General features: G+C 39.9%; 1 protein-coding gene across 5 annotated transcripts in view; it reads right to left on the bottom strand.

Annotated features, from left to right (window-relative positions):
• The window catches only part of tjp1a (tight junction protein 1a), a 277102-nt gene that overhangs the window by 22926 nt on the left and 234963 nt on the right, over positions 1-19213 (bottom strand). For 4 of the 5 annotated variants that reach the window (XM_043680310.1, XM_043680311.1, XM_043680312.1 and 1 more), the window contains 7 exons: positions 18596-18696; positions 17467-17808; positions 13523-13792; positions 10402-11295; positions 6627-6727; positions 3491-3709; positions 61-230 (listed from right to left, as the gene is read on the bottom strand). In XM_043680310.1, coding sequence (XP_043536245.1) covers positions 61-230; positions 3491-3709; positions 6627-6727; positions 10402-11295; positions 13523-13792; positions 17467-17808; positions 18596-18696 — 2097 coding nt within the window. The remainder of the gene's footprint in view (positions 1-60; positions 231-3490; positions 3710-6626; positions 6728-10401; positions 11296-13522; positions 13793-17466; positions 17809-18595; positions 18697-19213) is intronic. The other variant, XM_043680315.1, reaches the window with a different exon arrangement.

Here is a 19213-nt window from a genome sequence, read left to right as displayed (position 1 = left end):
ATAGGTATCTTAAAGCAGACCAAATGCATTCAGAATAAATGTGGAGGGTAAGTACATTACCTTCAGGTGGAGAAAGCTTGGGATGCACTGGCAGTGACACTGAAGAGTTCAAACTAGATGGTGGTGGTGGCCCGTACCGTGACTGAAGGCCGGGCAATTGTGATACAGAGTCATATTTCTTCTCATTGATGCTAGATTTGATAACATGATCGAAGTTTGTTTGTGTACTCCTGTAAACAATTTTATAATTCTTAGTAAAGCATACTTCTACATTTACTTCTTTGTAACTGCAAGCAGAAACAATAAAAAAAGGTGTTAACATCACAAACACATTAATATCCAAATCTAGCAAAATGGTGCACTTAAGATCTTATAGAGTATCAAGAGATTCCAGGGTTACAGGAAAAAGCAAGAGAATGGAGTTGAGAACCTTGGCCATGATTGAATGGTGGAACAGACTCAATGGGCTGAATGGCCGAATTTCTGCTCCTATGTCTTATGGTCACCGACTCATGACTGCAGTACAATTCTCAATTCCTCTAGTACAGAGGACTTACTTAACAATGGGATGTTTCAGAACTACAAAAGCTGATCAGGAACAATTTGAAAATTATTACTTCTTACCCAATATGAGCCTATATCTTTTCTATAGAGATTCAACTTCATATTGGTGAGAATTTCAAAGGACATTTGGGAAAATGATGTAATCTGGCTGCACATTAAAATTCATTCCTTCAAGTGCAATGTTGCGAATCAATTGCACAAAATCAGTCTTTTAGTAAATTGTGTTATTTGAAACAGGCAACTGCTATCTTGTACAGATGGAATAAACTACCTTCAATTAGCTAGTCATTAATTTGGAATGGTAATATATTTCCATGTCAGGATAGTGAGTGGCTTAGAGAGTAAACTTCTCCCCAATATCTGAGGAGTTGCAAATGTGTTGAATATTATGCAATCATCAGCAAACATCCCCACTTCTGACATTATGGAGGCAAGGTCATTGATGAATACATAAAATATTTTTAATCTGTTATACCGGTAGCTCTCCTATAACCTCAGTTGCGTTCCAGCAGAACATCGCTTAATAGAAATAACTGGGACTATGGGAAAGTGGAGTTAGGGGCAGACCAGCAAAAACCCAAGCCTGATCGGCTCAGGCTTGGAGGGCCAAAGGGCCTGTTCCTGGGCTGTAAATTTTCTTTGTTTTTTTTGTAGTCACGATTGCTCAAAAATCACCCAAAAGCCTAACACAAAGCATAGCATAGCCTGAATGAAGGTTGAAATCATATTAATAAAACACATGTTAACTTAACACAGCACATTTAAAAAACGTATGAAAGCTGCTCTCTGTACAATACTTCTCACAGAAAACTGCTTTGTCGGCATATGGCGCAATGACTGGTGCTGACATCGTGCAAGCACAGAACAGCGCAGAGACTTTGGTGTGGATATCGGTGCACACACAGAATGAAGCACACAAACTGATCCCCACTGAAATCACACTATTGCGGAGTTAAGCATTCTCGAAAATACTGTTCCTAATTGTTCTGCAATGTTATAGCCAAACCGCACTGCTGAAACGCAAGTTACCCCAGAACTACCTGTACCTCAGACAATTGCAATGACAAAGGGCAAAAACTTCATGAGCCAAATCAAAGTCCACTAAGCAGTGCACAATATTAGTGTGGACTACTCTATCGACAAGCATTCCCCAGAAGAATACATACTTCACTTAAGCTCCATCCTCCAGGATACAGGATTTACTGCAAACCCACTTGTCAGAAAACAATCCACCGTCAGCCCCCTACCAAGAGCATAATGTTCAATCTAAGCACATTCCTCACCAGAGCTGACAATCAGTGTGCTGGAACAAATGCCACAAATATAGGTAGGAATGTAAGCTGTAAAGAGACAAAAGCAGGCTACAAAGGGACACGGATAGACTCAGTGAGTAAGCAAAGCTTTGATAATTAGAGTACAAAGTGAGAAAATGTGAAATTTTCTACTTTGGCAGGAAGAACAATTATCTAAATGATGAGAGATTGCAGAGCTCTGAGATGCAGAGGTATCTGCATTCAAATACATCAATGACAAAAGTTTAGCTTGCAGACATAGGTAATTAGGAAAGGCAGTAGAGTGGCATTTAGCATAAGGGGAACTGAATACAAAAGAAGTGAAGCTATACTTCAGTTATACAGGGCACAGGTGAGACAGCATCTGAAATGCTGTGCACAGTATTGGTCATCTTATTTACGGTAGGATGAAAATGCTCTGAAGGTATTTCACTAAAAGTTTAATTTCCAGATAAATATCTGGAGTTTGGATGGGGGTGGTTGTCTCATGAGGAAAAGTTAGATAGGCTCAACTTCCAACTGCTGGAGTTCAAAAGATTAACAGGTGGCTTGATGGAAGTGGAAAAGATCTGAGGGGTCTTGGCATGGTGCATATGAAGGGGACGTTTGTTCTTATGGAAGGAGTTACAATTAGGGGCCACTGTTTAAAAATCAGAAGTGCCCATTTAAAACAGACGAGGCAATTTCTTTTCTCTCTGAGTTGAGAATATCTTTGCAACTCTCTTCTTGAAAAAGTCGTAGCAAGAGTCCTTGAATATTGAAATAGATAGATTTTCATCAAGTAGTAGAAAGAGGTAGGTTGGGTCATACATTTGAGGTTACAATCAGATCAGTCATGATCTTACTGAAGGGCAGAGCAGGCTAAAGCAGCTGGATGACCTACTCCTAATCTTATGTTTGAGTGTATAAGATTCTAGATGCCAATGACATCAAGATATACAAGGTGAATGATTAAACGTGATCTGTTTCAATAACAGAGAAGGCTTGGAGGACCAAACGGTTGCCTCAGTCTCCTATTTCCTACGCACACATAGCTGAGATAATCTGCAAAAGTAAACCAAAAGTAACAGAAATATTGTTTTAATCCAAAATAGATAGCACTCACCCGAGTCCCTCTTTTGCTGTGTTCCCATTCCGATTATTTCTCTGCCTATCCGCCTCTTCCCTCACCATCCCATTCCCTTCTCTTCCTCCACCCATTCTATTCCGCCCCTCTTCCCTCCCTCTCCACTTCACAGCCTACTCTTTTCTCCACCTCATCCCATCCTCCATACTCCTGGCCCTTCCTCGCCCATCCCATGCTGTTGTCCTTCACTCCTTTCCTCCACCACCCAGTCTGCCTCTTCACACCCCTCCCCTTCCTTCTGCCCCACCCCATCCACAGGGATAAAACCTTTCCCAGAGCAGCTAAACTGACAATGAGACAGCACAGATGAACAGAGATAGCTGTGGAATGAAAAGGGGCAGGAGCATTAACTACTCTGTATCTTTGAATCAGTCACATAGATCTAAGTACATTAACTGTAATCTTAATCTCATGATGGCTAGATACATTCTCACAACTGCATCACATAAAATGAAACCCAAAAAAAACTTGAAAAAGTGTAAACTTCTTCTCGTCAGCCAGCACTCACCTGGGTAAGTATCCAGTGTAGTTAGACTGAAGTACAGGTTCTGATGATTTCACAGATTCAGGATGGCTGTTGGCAGGAAGCTGAGTTGCTGGCTTTTGTTCCAAGTTTCTGCGGCCAAAATAAGACAACTGCTTCCTATAATCTTCCTCATCTTCGTCTGCGCTGTAATGATTTATTCGTGGAGCTTCTTCTGGAAGTTTCATCTGTGTTTCAGGACCTCTGCAAGTACAGACATTCAGCTACTTTATGAAAACACTACAGCCTTAACACTACAATAGAGTTCACCAATCACACTGAAAAGATTTTTCCTATTTATATGAATTCTGTTCTGCACTAAATTTCATCTGCCACCTAAACACGAGCCTATATTCGTTTGAAGTTCTATACCTGCCTCTCAGTTCACAATTCAGTTAAGTTTTTTATTATGCTCAAATTTTGCACATTTTACTGAACTGTGTTACAGGAATCTCAACATCCTGAAGAAATGTACCATAAACTATCCACTGCTCAAAGAAAAATCCATTAACTAAATTATTTCTTGTCATTCAGTTCATGTCATATTGCTAAAGTCCCTTTCATTCCATGAGTTCCAAGTTTGTTGTCAAAAGTCAGTGTGTGGCACTGTATTAACAGCCTTCCCAAAATCCACATACACTATATCAACAGCACTGCCCTCATCAAACCTTTATTATCTCATCAAAAATCTCCAACCTAGATAAGCATGGTGCACCCTCAAAGTGTGTGCTGGTTTGCCTTAAGGTAACACTGTAATCCAGCTGTCTCCTGTATTAATTTTATCCTGAATTATTGTTTCCAGAAGATTCCTCATTATCATTATCTTTACATCTTGGGGCAGCACGGTGGCTCAGTGGTTGCCTCACAGCTTCAGGGACCCAGGTAAAATTCCTACCTCGAGCAACTGACTGTCTGCGTGGATTTCCTCTGGGTGCTCCGGTTTCCTCCCACAATCCAAAGATCTGCAGATTAGGTAAACTGGCCATGCTAAACTACCCATTGCATTTAGGAATATATGTTGGTTAGGTGCATTAGTCAGGGATAAGTGTAGAGTAATGGGGAATGGGTTTGGGTGGGATAATCTTTGGAGAGTCGGTATGGACTTGTTAGGCTGAAGGGCCTGTTTCCACACTGTAGGGATTCTCTCTCTTTTTGAGCAAAGATGTTACATTTGCAATTGTCCACTTTGGCACCATCCAAGTGCAAATATTTTTAATCAACATGTTCAGAGTATTATTACATACCTCTGCAGCAATTTGACATGAAACTAATTCAGAGGTAGAGGTACTGTGCCACAAGCCCACGACCTAAGTGTAAAGACAACTGAAAAACTACGACCAGTGCCTCCGCAATTTACATTGTCCTTTCCCTCAGCATCCTTCAATGCATTGCATGTGGTCCAGGTGCCTTATCAACTTATAATTCAGATTTTGTCAGTATTTAAACAGCGCAGGAGGTGGCCACTTGGCCACGGCATCTGCAACAACTCCACAATGAACACTAACTTGGTGCCCTTCCCTATATTCTTGTACATTGCCCTCTAGAATGCCTCAAATGACTCTGCCTCCACCACACTTTCAGGCAATGCATTTCAGACTTCAACCACATTTGAAAACATTCTTTTCCTCTCATTTATATTTGCAAATCACTTCATATCTGCATCCTCTCTTCCTTTCATTTAAAAAAAGGTTTGAATAGCTTCTCCCTATATACTCTGTCCATACCTTTATGATTTTTGAAAACTTCTCTCAGATTTTTTCTTAGCATTTTGTCTTTCCAAGATCAATTTCATTCTCTCCGATCTATCTCGCAACTGAAGTCTCTCAGTCTGGGAACCATTTATGTAATTTGTTTTCCCCCAGTATTCTCCAATGTGTTCATATGCTTCCTTCAGTGTGATGCCCAGAACTGTACATAATGCCACAGACATAATCTTACAAGTGCCAATCTTCTGTCTCATCAATGTTAACCTTTTCAAGTGACTGAATTACCTCCTCTTTCACCATGATCTAAGCATCATCATTTTTTTTTATTTGCAGATCCATAAGCAGAAAATTAATTTAACACCTCATTCCCCCAATTTCCAAGTGCAAATACATCCTTTTTGATCCCAAATCAGCCACACTCCTCTTTTACCAGTCTTTTATTAAAATAATCTTTGGGATTCCCTTTTAGGTTAGCTGCCAGTCTCTTCTCTTACTTTCTTTTCACTTTTTTTCTTTGTTTTTTTGAATTCCCTCAAAATTTCACTTTCAATCTGGGTCTTAGCTGCATTAGCCACCTGAAATATATCATAGGCACAATTTTTCTTCTTCATCTTAATCCCATTTCTCACCAACCAGTGAACTCTAATATCTTTCCCCTTCATGGCAACATACCTGCACTGAACACATTTCTCAGGCATTCCACTGTTCAGTGTTGGTTTGCCCACTAACCTTTGAATCCATCTTATCCCCACTGAAATTGTTTTTTTCCCCAGTAACTTATTTATTCTTACTCTGCATTTTTCTTGCCCTTTTCTGTACTCAATCTAAACCTTGATACATTGAGCAATGTTCTCTAAGTTTTTCCCTACTGAGACTTGGCCTACCTGTTTTGCAAGGATCAGGTTAGCAGTATCTCCTTTCTCATTGCTGGAGAATATTTACCTGAACCCAATCTAGGACCTCCCTGCTCCTCTCTGCCCTTCACATTACTGCTACCCTGGTTTACGCTTGGATGAATAAAGTCCCATTTTATAACCACACTATAATTCTCGTGTCCCTCAAGAATATCCTTGTAAAGTTATTCTTCTACATATTTCCCTTACTTGGTAGTCTGAAACCATGCCAAGCAATGTCATTTCACCTGTTTTGCTTCTTCATTCTTGCTAAATTACAAATTTTTATACTTAAATCAACATCATAACAAAAATTATCTGGTCATTATAACATAGTTGGCCATGGGAACTTGTTGCATGCAAATTTGCTGCTGTGTTTCCAACATGACAACAGTAGCTGTATTTCTAAAGTACTTAATTGGCTGTACATATATTAATACAAGTCCTGCAAGTCTTTTTTTTCTTTCATCAAGATGCAACAAAGTTCTTTCACCAACCAGATGTCAAATATAACAGCTGCACCTGTATAAGTGCGAAGGTTTCTCCTGTTCTGGTGTTGACTGAATAATTGACTTGGAAGGAGCGACCGGAACTAACACAGGTTTAGGAGCTACTTCAGGTGGCTGTAATAAGAAAACACACAATTTGAAATTGAGCATTTCTGGAACCAAGTTCTATACATAGGTTTAAAACTGTGCCCAAAGTCAAGCTACAGCCAAAGATCTTTTAAAAAGAACCTTATAATGAGAGATATTTCAGAAGCTGCTAATAATCAACTGTTCTACAAGGAAACGGAGGATTTCTGCCAAAAGTTTGGATTGGCTAACGTTTTCTTCTTCGGAACAGAATTAGTTCAGGAAGATTAAGTAATGTGGGTGGCATGGTGGCACAGTGGTTAGCACTGCTGCCTCACAGCGCCAGAGACCTGGGTTCAATTCCCGACTCAGGCGACTGACTGTGTGGAGTTTGCACATTCTCCCCGTGTCTGCGTGGGTTTCCTCCGGTTTCTTCCCACAGTCACAAAGATGTGCGGGTCAGGTGAATTGGCCATGCTAAATTGCCCGTAGTGTTAGGTTAAAGGGGTAAATGTAGGGGTATGGGTGGGTTGCGCTTCGGGGGGTCAGTGTGGACTTGTTGGGCCGAAGGGTCTGTTTCCACACTGTAAGTAATCTAATTTAATCTAATCTAATGAAGTGTATCAGAAATGTGGTTTTTGCTTTGTGCAGTTTGTACTGTCAGGCAACATCCTAACAAAGTAGAAAATATTTAGAAAACGGAGTCTTCTAAAAGTGTCCTATGTCTGCCTGTTCTAAAATCTAAGTCACGTTCAGCTCTGCTTAGCACTGGTGATAGGGTCTGTTGCAACAGTTTCAGTTGGTGACTCAAAAATTAGGATGCTGCAAAAGAGCAGTTTCAGGGTCAATAGTTAGCTTGGGAAGACAAAAGAGAAGCAAACTCTATGTTAGATGAATGCAATTAGTGGTGCTGCTGAGGGCAACTGAACTACACAAGTTGCATAGTTCATAGAATCCCTACAATGTGGAAACAGGCCATTCAGCCCAACAAGTCCACACCAACTCTCCCAACCAGACTCACCCCCTACTTTATCCCTGTAACTCTGCATTTCCCATGCCTAATCACCTAATTTGCACATCCCTGAACACTATTGGCTATTTAGCATGGCCAATCCACCCTAACCTGCACATCTTTGGACTTTGAGAGAAAACTGGAGCACCTGGAGGAAACCCAGGCAGACACAGGGAGAAAATGCAAATTCCACACAGATAGTCACTGAAGGCTGGAATTGAACCTGGGTCCCTGGCATTGTGACGCAGCAGTGCTAACTACTGAGCCATCATGCCTGGGGCTCAGGTAAGTCCTAGAGCAGCTGAATGACTTTGTGGGGAGGGCTCAGAGGTATTAGGTGGCGTGATGGGATCAAAATGAGAATAGTTCAGTCAGTAGAGAGTGGGGATTGAGAGTCCACGAGCAATATTTGACCTGTGCAACAGAGCTCAAATAAAATCCAAAGGAGTGACTATCTTTGTGAAACTCATTGTGAAAAGTTGGAGAGTTGGGCTGACATGCAGATTCCAATAATTCAAAGGAACACAGTTCCAGGAAAACAAGGTGAGCAATCAGAACATGAGCAATTGTTGAGGAAGTCCACGATAGAGAAACGGCTTCAAAATCTGCAAGGCAGGGCAGGGCATTAGAAGAAAAGAAGCTTAACTGCCTTGGAGATTATTTGATGTATTCTGAGGGGTGCTTGGCATTCGTTTGTTATCCATATTTGCCTCACTAATTTTGGGATATTAGAATACAAATCATATCTATATTAGTACATACAAATATTTCCTTTCAATAACCTCTTGACTAGATTTTACTGGTATTTATAATAAACTAGTTATTCTTTGTTGAAGGAAATCTGGCTGAATTGACCATGACACCCTGGCGAAATTTAAAATTTCTGACTCGTAGTAGATTGAGACCAAAAAGGAGCTGGTGCACTTCAACCTTAGTTGTACTAGCAACCTAAACAATGGTAGAAAGGATCCACTTCCATTAACAGAGATAACAACCAGGGAGCATAGATGTAAAGCCATTGGTGGGAGGTTGAGATGGAAGTTGAGAAAGAAATGTCACTTAGGAGGTAGTGGGCGTCTGTAATTTACTACCTGAAAGGATGATAGAAGCACCCTAAACACACTTGCAAATGCACTTGAAATACTGTGACCTACAGATCAAGTCCTGGAAGACAGAAAAGCACATGCAATCTAATCCTGTCAGCGAAGACACAGTGGAGAGACAGTCTCATTCTGAGATAGATTTTACCATGAAGTGCAGCAGCAATGCCTATGGCCCACAGAAATGCAGCTATTGTGCGATTATACACAGCGCCAGAGACCTGGGTTCAATTCCCTCCTCAGGCAACTGTGTGGAGTTTGCACATTCTCCCCGTGTCTGTGTGGGTTTCCTCCAGGTGCTCCGGTTTCCTCCCACAGTCCAAAAATGTGCAGAATTGCCCCTAGTGTTAGGTGAAGGGGTAAATGTAGGGGAATGGGTTTGGGCGAGTTGCTCTTCGGAGGGTCGGTGTGGACTTATTGGGCTGAAGGGCCTGTTTCCACCCTGTAAGTAATCTAAACTAATCTAATCTATACAAGAATTCAAGTTAAATAGAAGAAAATGAAAGAAAGAAGGGTCATGATCACATCCAACCAGCATTCAAATGGAAATCAATGCATACAACATGAGTATTGCTGGTAATATAGAATTAGATAAACACAAAAGGTTTTAATCAAAATGTGCGCACTAAATAAAATTGTGACTAATTATTCATAAGATATTTTTTTAAAAGAAATGTAATTGGTTTAAGTCACAGAATTGTGAATGTGCAATTTCATACAAAACACAAAAGTGTAACTACATGGCTGCGTCAGCTTTGAAATATACAGAAGTGGCCCCTTCACCATTAACCATATTTTCTCCTCTATGGTGATGGATGTTCTGTATTTCTAGCAATTTTTTTTAAACTCCAAAATTGGAACTTTGCATAATTTAAACCAAATGTGGGGGAAAATAAAAACCTCTGGCACAAAGAAGAACACAGACAATTGAGGTGCTTCACATAACTTAAATACTTAAACCACATAAGGTCAGAAGAAATGTTTAAAAGGAACCTGGATGGGTATGATAGGAAAGGTTTATAGGGATATGGGCCAAATACTGGCAAATAGGACTCGCTTAATTTAGGATATCTGGTCGACACAGATGAACTGGACCGAAGGGTCTGCTTCCATGCTGTACAACTTTATGACTCTATATGCTCCTCAGAAAAGCAACGTTAAAATTAATTTTAGAAAACAGCAGGCTTCTTTGAGAAACAACCCAGAAGTACCAACACTAGTACGTGTTGTGGAAAGGCACATTTTGATGACAGCAGTCAACAACCACAAATTCGAAGAAATTGAATTTCTATGGTCAGTAACCTGAAAGAATGGCTTAGTTTTACAATATATTTGAAAGCCATAGCAAGCCTGCCACATGAATGTTCAAAATGTATTCCCAAGGGTAGGTACATGAATATTGGATCACGGGAATTCTTTCTCCTAAGTAGACTGCAAGTTGGTGCAAAGGTTCCATGCTAAATAAAAGGCAGGGCTTGATCGAAGCTGAATCAAAGTTTCACATTGGAAGTTAGAGTATGATCCTACCAAGAAGCATAGGAAAAGCTATGGTAAGGGCATAATTAGCTTTAACTAAACTAGACATTGTTGCTTTTGATGACTTTACTCACCCTCACTGAAGTTATTTCGGTGGGGTCCTTGGCCTTTGATGAAATGGACTTTTTACTTTCAAACAGTTTCACTCGGGTAAGCACTGATTGTGGCTTCATTGCTGGATCCACATCCTCATCAACATTTGGCTTTATGGGTGGTGGAGGCAATGGCTTACTAACAGAATGTGCAGACTCAGCACCTTTAGAGTGAGGAGGTGGAGGAGGAGGAAAGGTATCTGTGTTCTGGACTGGTTCAAATTGCTGAGGGAGGGAATTATATTCTTGGGATCGGCCCTGGTCATAGCTTCTGACTTGGGACTCAAAAGACTGCTGTTGTGATTCCGGAGACTTGGAGGTTGGTGGATGAAAAGCTTGAGGATCAGGTTCATATTGAGGACGAGGATCATAGCTATGAAGAGGTTGATCATAGCCATGAAGGAGTTGACCATTGTAATGTGGCTGTGAAGGTTTGTAGCTTTTAACTGGCTTTTCATAACGTGGCATTCTATTCTCATAGCCTGTAAATGGCAGCTCTTCATGAACTGGATGGTAGTCACGATCTGGATAATGTTCAGTGTGCTTTGGATCATAGTCAAGTGGATGCTGGTCCTCAAAATAAGGTGGAGGTTGGTCATGTTGAGTAGGTTTTTCGTTATAGTGTAGCCACTTATCATTGTAACCACGTAAACTTTCCTCATAATGCGATATAGGTCCAAAACTTGGGGAGAGCTGCTGCTCATATTTTGTTTGAGATCCATTTCTATAACGTGTCTGTTCCTCAATGTTCTGATGTTGTGGTTCATAAACTTGTCGGTCTTTATCAATTCTCAGTGCAGGATGGTTGCCTACTGGCTGCTTGATGTCATAACTTTGCCTTGGAAGTTCATTGTTGTACGAATCTTTTTTGTATATCTACAGAGCATAGAGGAGTTAAACAGACAGTGGTAATGGGCATTGCATAAGTAATGATGCAAAGCAGTTTAAAGAAAACAAAAACCTGCAGCAGTTCCATCACCAAATCCAGAACAAAACACATTAAGATTCAAGACATACACCCTTCATCAAAGCACATGCTCTGGAGGATATAGAAGAAAATTCTAACTTGCCTTCCTGAAGTGATAGGTCTACTATGCACTTCCAGAAATCTATTTTTGATTTTCAATATTTGCTTGCTTGCTTTTGATTTTACAGATGTGAAGAAAATTTCTTTCCAATTTACTTGGTAAAAATTTGTCCAGAAAATGTTTTAAATGATACTGGAACATTTTAAAATCAACTTGAAAACATACACACCCAAGAATTTCAAAGTAATTAAAGACTTTCAGAATTGTAAAATTTAGAAGTTAAAAGAAAAAGCTGATGTGTTCAAAAATATGATATAATAAACTAAACTCAAGATGCTTAGGCAATATTTGTCGACAGGTATGAATTGGACAGGCATAAGCTTAGCATGGAGCTTACATTATGCAAATTTAAATTGGAATGTAATGGTAAATGCAGTTTAGAAGCTTCATAAGTTTTTTTAAAGCTCTTAATAATTTATGTCCAGTAGACTGTAAAGTAACTTATTTATGGACAGGATGAATTGTCACCTACCTTTAAAATTGTTTTGTTTTACTTATCACAGTAAATGCTGGAAGTAGCATAGGGTTGGTCAAAAGGTTTTTAAAAGGAATCTGAAAACATCATGGCCATGAGTGAAAGGTATTCCAACAATAGTCATTTTGTGCATGGCACTTAGAAAGTTGCAATAAATGGGACAGATGTTAAGTTACAACTAGTGAAAGTGGCTTTTATTTTGAAAGGCCTCAATTCAAACTAAAGTTAATTTGTCTTTTAATATATGCATATTGTGGTGCTGAAGGTGGGGCAGTGGCAGCTAATATCATCAGACTGCCGACAATGCCCTTCGATTCCAAAGGCTGGAGTCTATCAAGGGGACATATATCAAGTGCTCGATGCAGCTGATGGAACGGAGTTTAATTTTAAGCATGAGTACTGAAGAACATAAGTAAACAGATCTGTGAAAAGATTGATTTTACATTGCATGGCAGAGTCTGCTGGCACATAGAGGAACTCTGCCAGTCAGGGAGAACCAGAGGGTGATTTTAGTAATCACAATCTCAAAACAACTAAGTAGAGAGTCAAGGATACCAAACTTTGAAATGATTTTCCACTGAGCGCAGCTGCCTTAAGTTGTATCTTTGTAACATTATTTGAAAAGTCTTTTTTTTAAATGGGTGTTCTGAACAAAATCAAAATTTAAATGCATTTGTTGAAGTAGCAGATGAAGTATTTTTTAAAAACTAAAAATGAACATTGGCAGCTTCTACCTTAACTGATACAAAAACATGACTCAACTGATCAATAGAAAGGTTATAATTGCAGACCAATTGCTAAACTCATATTTTAGAATTCAGTCCTGTCTCCTTCAACAGTCCAAGTTATAAGGATACTGAAGCAACTGCCCTGAAAAGGATCCGAGAGAGTTAAATGTAGACAAAACACATATTGGCAAACATGCTGATGCTTGTAATTAAAATCAGAATCCCCTTTGATCATGCCACAGCAAGGCTGGTTGCAGTCCATGAAAGGTACAGACAGTAGCCCACATAACATATCTTCTAAGAGGAGTTAGAAGGAAGGAACTACAGAAAGCTTTCAAAGAGCAAAGGTATATAAGCAAAAGTTCAAGGTATAGGCCAAGCCAATTAGATTAGTATAAAAATTTGTTAAAAATTCTCAACACAATGGAAAAATTGGGAGTCTGGTATCAATTACATCAACTTAATAATTAATTTTAATTAATTAGTATGCCAGGTAACATTTTTGGTTCGAAGAGAGAATTTTCTGATTAAATACCAAGTGTTAGTGCAGTTCCCTTATAATATTCAGTGAATACTCTACCGCACAGTATTTACAAAGCATGTCAGTAACATTTGTAGGAGGAGTTTAGACAACAACTTTTCTATTCCCTCTCCATCATGAAAGATGGCCATTGGTCTACTGAAAACACATATTTGGTCTGGCCTCTAACTTCAGCAATATGATCAACTACAGAGGCAAAGCAAGTGATTGAGCAGAAGCAAGCAGAAGCTCCGTACATATGGCGTGCCAAGGAATTTACAGCAAGCGGTACCTTTGTTGGTTCTGCAGTTCGAGTTGCTGTCGGTTCTGGATCTCTCAGCCTCTCAGGACTGATGGAATCAATAACATGAGGTAGTTCAGGACTGGGTTTTCTGTAAGAGTTGATCTGGGACTCAGGGCTGCTGTGGGGAGGAGAAGCATTCTCCTCTTGTCTCACATTACTTAGGTCTACTATGGTATTGACTCTAGAGGGCACAGTCATCACAGAAATTGATTCAAGCTGCTGGGATGAATTAGGGACTGCAGAAGGAATATCTGCTTTCTGTGAAACGTCCAAGATAAAATAAATTATTTAAATAGAAATTTATGTTGTCTACAAGGTGCATTGTTGGCAAAACAGATGTTGACTTAACTTTCAAATTACTCTGAAATAGTTATTTCAATCACAATAAGCATATTAATTAAAACAGAAAATATTTAACAAATAGAAGCTAATTCCTTACTGCAAGATTTCACAAATTTACCAAAGTTAAAAACAAACATCTGGCAAGTATAAAATTCATTCTTAACAGAATTATAACTAGGTTCAAAAATGTATGCATTAAAATGTTAGAAGTAGTAATGTGACACAACTGGAAAAGAAATTCATCCTCTTCAAGAAGAGACAGAACGGCAGTGGGAGTAGAAGCAGACTGGTGCATCAGTTTTGCTAACCCAAGTGGGCGGCACAGTGCCTCAGCGGTTAGTTCGGTAGCCTCACATCGCCAGGGACCTGGGCTCGATTCCAGCCTCGGGTGACTGTCTGTATGGAGTTTGCACATTCTCCCAGTGTCTGCGTGGGTTTCCTCCGGGTGCTCTGGTTTCCTCCCACAATCACAAAGATGTGCAGGTCAGGTGAATTGGCCATGCTCAGTTGCCCATAGTGTTAGGTGCATTAGTCAGGGGTAACTATACAGGGTAGAGTAATGGGTCTGGGTGGGTTACCCTTCAGAGGATGGGTGCGGACTTGTTGGGTCAAAGGGCCTGTTTCCATACTGTAGGGAATCTAATGTAATCACCTAATGTCAAGGTACACAAGGTTTAATAAATGGAATTTTAAGGTATCTTGGACTAACTTGTAAAACTGTATATCTTCCAACAGGTGCACTGTAATCCTGATCTCAATTAAATAAAATTACTGTTGATGACTCCTGCCTGTTTATAGTAAATTCAGTCTCTGCCTCTGCAGCTTATTTTTGAAAGGAAGGATAGAAACAGTCTGATGCAAAATTATACACACAGATAATGGGCTTTTATATTGGACAGCTTTTGGTTTGGAGTTAAATAATGTACTATATGAGGCAGAAAAATCTTTAATGATGTTTTTATTTTTAAAATCACAATGAACTGGTATGTTAAAGACTTAGAGAATAATTTGTACTAACAGGGATTTGTGAATGAATTCTAAGCAATTTTTAAATGAACTTTTCTAGCAAACACAAGTTAAGCCCTGTGACTCAATATGGAGTTATTGCTGGCACATTCTCTGTTACTTCAAGTTTAACAAAAGAGCATGTTTTGTGCACAACTAATTGGCCAAACAGCAGCAGTTCTGGGTAGCAGATCTACCAAATACCCTTTTAGAACCATGCACTCCTTTCGGATCACCCTACAAATACATCCCTTGGTAAATTTTCTCAGCTACTAGGCCTTGTCCAATTACTCGAACAATGACAGAAGCCAACTAACTTGTCCAAAGATAGAGAAATTCAATTCAGGTGCCTGAAAAATTCTGCTTCCCTCTTATCCTGCAGCAGTTGATTTGCTAATCACTTCATCTTCATTGATCTATAGAGACCAGAGTTTCCTACCAACACAACTGAAAAATATTAATCTTTCGGAGAGATCACCTCTGTCCATTTCTGTAACCTACCCCACTGCTAAACCATTCTCACAGCTAGACTCTGATTTCTAATCTTTCTTGCGCCCCACTCTAGATTTCTCCTCCTCAAATGCTGCCCACTTTGCTAAAACCCACTTCTGACAAAAGCTTTTGGTCACCCCGTCCTATTATTCCCTTCTTTGCTGCTTAACAAAGATGTATTTTGTCAAAAACTTTCGGTCTTCAATTTATCAGGACGTTTCACAAGAATGTAAATTCAAGAGGAAAACCAACATGTATACTGCATTAACATAGTAGGAAAGTGGACTCTCACTGGTAGAGGTGTTGCCATGAAGAATGCACTAAGTCGTGATGATTGACAGTTAACTTGTAAGCTTTGTTTGAATTTTAAGCTATGCGGGCTGATTTTCATTTGTCTAGGCATTTCCCTGAGAAATAAATCAGTGGATGGTTCACACTTATTTTGTTGTGTGGAAACAGATGTAGGCATGTTCTCAGTCTGGAGAAAAAAAGTGTCTTGTGCATTAATATGCACAGTTTCCAGTACATATAAGGACACCACACTATGAACCTGAGTGATAACCTCAAATTGGTTGTCAATATAATTCTTTGAATGCTCAGGATTATCTAGCTAATGTTGCCCAACTGTGGAATTTAGTATTGGACACAGCGTTGCAAGTTTTGCAATCGCAGGCCGTCAGTGTATGGTCTATACCTCACATGCTAACAGCCAAAGGGATGCACTGTTGGTTACAAGGCACCAATCTCTGGGACATACAGCCTAAATACTTACTATTCCACAGGCACTGAAATTCACATACCACATTAATTATTTGTGTGACAGCCACAAAGTCTTTTTTGCTTGACATCAGCACCCTGTTAATGGCAAACACCATCTTTGGTTCCCAAAGATTGACAGATCATATCAAATAGCACACCCCATCAGTTCTTTGCAATAAGCCAGGTACTAACCATAACCAAACAGGCTGCCCTTGTGTAACTCACAACAATTCTAATATTAGATGTGATTCCGTAGCTGGACCATATCGGATGAGTCACACCTAATGTGCAAAGACCTACACTCTCAGTCAACTTAGAATTGTCAGTCGGGCTCACAGAGAGGCATACTGTGTGTACTGGAAGCTATTAATATACAAGGTTCCATTCTTCATAAATAGAAAGAACAATGAATATGCCCTGCATCTGTTTCAACTCAATAAAATAGGTGGTTCATTTCTCAGCGTAATGCTCTGACCAGTCTGATCACTGCTGAAAATGTGTTGCTGGAACAGCGCAGCAGGTCATGCAGCATCCAGGGAACAGGAGAATCGACGTTTCAGGCATAAGCCCTTCTTCAGGAATGAGGAAAGTGTGTCCAGCAGGCTAAGATAACTCACTGAAATCTTTGTAGAGGGAGGAAGAGAGCTTCCTCCCTCTACAAAGATTTCAGTGAGTTATCTTAGCCTGCTGGACACACTTTCCTCATTCCTGAAGAAGGGCTTATGCCCGAAATGTCGATTCTCCTGTTCCGTGGATGCTGCCTGACCTGCTGCGCTGTTCCAGCAACACATTTTCAGCTCTGATCTCCAGCATCTGCAGACCTCACTTTCTCCTCCAGTCTGATCACTCTGCCTGGTTTAAAACTTAAACAAAGCCTGGCAGTTAACTGTCAAACAGCACTGACGGGTGCATTTCCAAGGCAGCATCTCTGCTGATCAGATTCCACTTGCCAACCAACCTGTATTCTCCTCTTTTCCAGCATATGCATCGGTTCTCCTTAAACTTATATTTCTGGGAGAGATGTCCAGATGAGACCAAGTTGAAAGACTTCAACAAAAGGTACATTTTTTTTTGGCAATACTCAAAATCTGTACTACAAATATACAATTTCCTTCTGCAGTTTGATGTTCATTTTTACCTCATGGCCATGAGGTACCTGGGAACTGTTTTCTACATTGAAAGATGCAAAGTAAATTCAATACTTAACTTACCATACAATTGCTATAACAAGACTTTCCAAATAAAAGAGACAGAATTCTAATAAGCTTTGCCTTTAACATAGTATATTACCACTTAATCAAACACATTAACTACTTAAATCAGAGTGAACTCACCTGTTGATTAGACAAAGGCTTGTACACAGGAGAGTCCACTCTCTGAACTTGTACTGGATAGGATGGGAAGGCCGGCGCCATTGACTCAGAGTGCATCATTGACGAATCATCTCGTACAGGTTCTGAGGACCTAGTTATGGCAGATTCTGTAGGACCAATTTCATCGTTGAGAGTCTCATCCAATTCTTGGTCAGTGTAGGCACCACCTTCAGTATCTGTGTCATCATAATCTGAAGTGTGTCTACTGTCTGTGCTGTACATAGAGTACTCACTGCCTGGAGCTGACAAATATGACAAGCGATCATCGTGCAAGTCAAGATCATCCTCTGCTGTACCATCAGCCTACAAAAAGAACAGTCAAATCACACAATTAAACAAATATTACACTTAGCAGTAAACAAGGTGTTTTGTTAACATCCATTGACCAGCTGGATTATTAGAAATGTGAAGGATCTTCCTCCTCTTAAAGTCCTGGAGAAACTGGTGTGCACGCATGCGTGTGCGTGTTGGCAGGGGCAAAGGTCTTATAACTTTCCAGCAGGAATATTCACATCATTCTTCATGCATCTGACTTCATACATGCCATTTTGCCGGAGAGATCATTCTGTAGTGATCAGGAGTGGGAACATTGGTTGATTTACCTCCCCCCACAGCCCCCCCCCACCATGTGATCGTGCACCAAGTGTTATCCATCTTCTCAACAATTTCAAATCTTGCAACTTATTGGTGTGCTTCAGTAACCCTCCAGTCATCAACTTTCTTAACAATATAAATACAAACAAATTTCTCAGGAACGCTTCCTGGAGTTCATACACTCAGATTTCAAACACCAAAACACTAACTGGTTCAAAAACTCCCCTGCCTGTTTTCCCAAAGGAATTGGATATGTAATGTTGCAAATTCTTTATGTCACAGCACAAGAGAGGAACTTGCAGGAAGAATACTAGTCATTTCTTATAATCTACTCATCACTGACAATACTGGCAGGGAATTTATATAGGTACAGGCAATAAAGCAGAGTGAGTCACTGCCTACTCATGACATAATGCAGTGGGGAAGAGAAGAAAAAAGAGATTTTAGTATAACATTGTGCAGTTTTGATTTAAATTATAATAAATTTTCATCCTACCTTGCCCTCTGAGACCCAAACTAACTGGCTCTGTTGCTGCTGAACAGATTCCTTCAGAGCCCCATACCAGCCTTCGTTCATCGAATTCAAATTGATGTTAGCTGTAAAGACAAGTTGCGGAATCTGTTACAATTTCAATTACTTACGAAAATTCTTCGATCAATGATTTGGAGATGCGGGTGTTGGACTGGTGTGTACTAAGTTAAAAATCACAACATAAGGTTATAGTCCAACAGGTTTATTTGGAAGCACTAGCTTTCGGAGCACCGCTCCTTCACCAGGTAGTTGTAATTATATTCTTATGCTGCACAACCACCTGAAGGAGCAGCACTCGGAAAGCTAGCGCTTCCAAATAAACCTGTTAGTCTACAACCTGGTGTTGTGTGATTTTTAACTCCTGGATCAAGATCTTCTCAAAATCCTTTGATCAAGACCTCTACAAAATCAGATTCCAAAGGCACTTCCTACAAAATGAAGTTGACCTTGTACAGAAGCAATATGGGATAGTTGTGTGTCAAGGTAAACAATGCACTCCCTCTTCCGTTAGGGTGCACATCAGAAATAGTCCAACTATTCAATTGTAAGACCAAAGAATATAAAAGCAGAAAGGCCATTCAG

Source organism: Chiloscyllium plagiosum, chromosome 40 (genome assembly GCF_004010195.1).
Source record: "Chiloscyllium plagiosum isolate BGI_BamShark_2017 chromosome 40, ASM401019v2, whole genome shotgun sequence".
NCBI lineage: Eukaryota > Metazoa > Chordata > Chondrichthyes > Orectolobiformes > Hemiscylliidae > Chiloscyllium > Chiloscyllium plagiosum.
The sequence above is the reverse complement of the archived record's forward strand: the minus strand, read 5'-3'. Positions and strand labels throughout refer to the sequence as shown.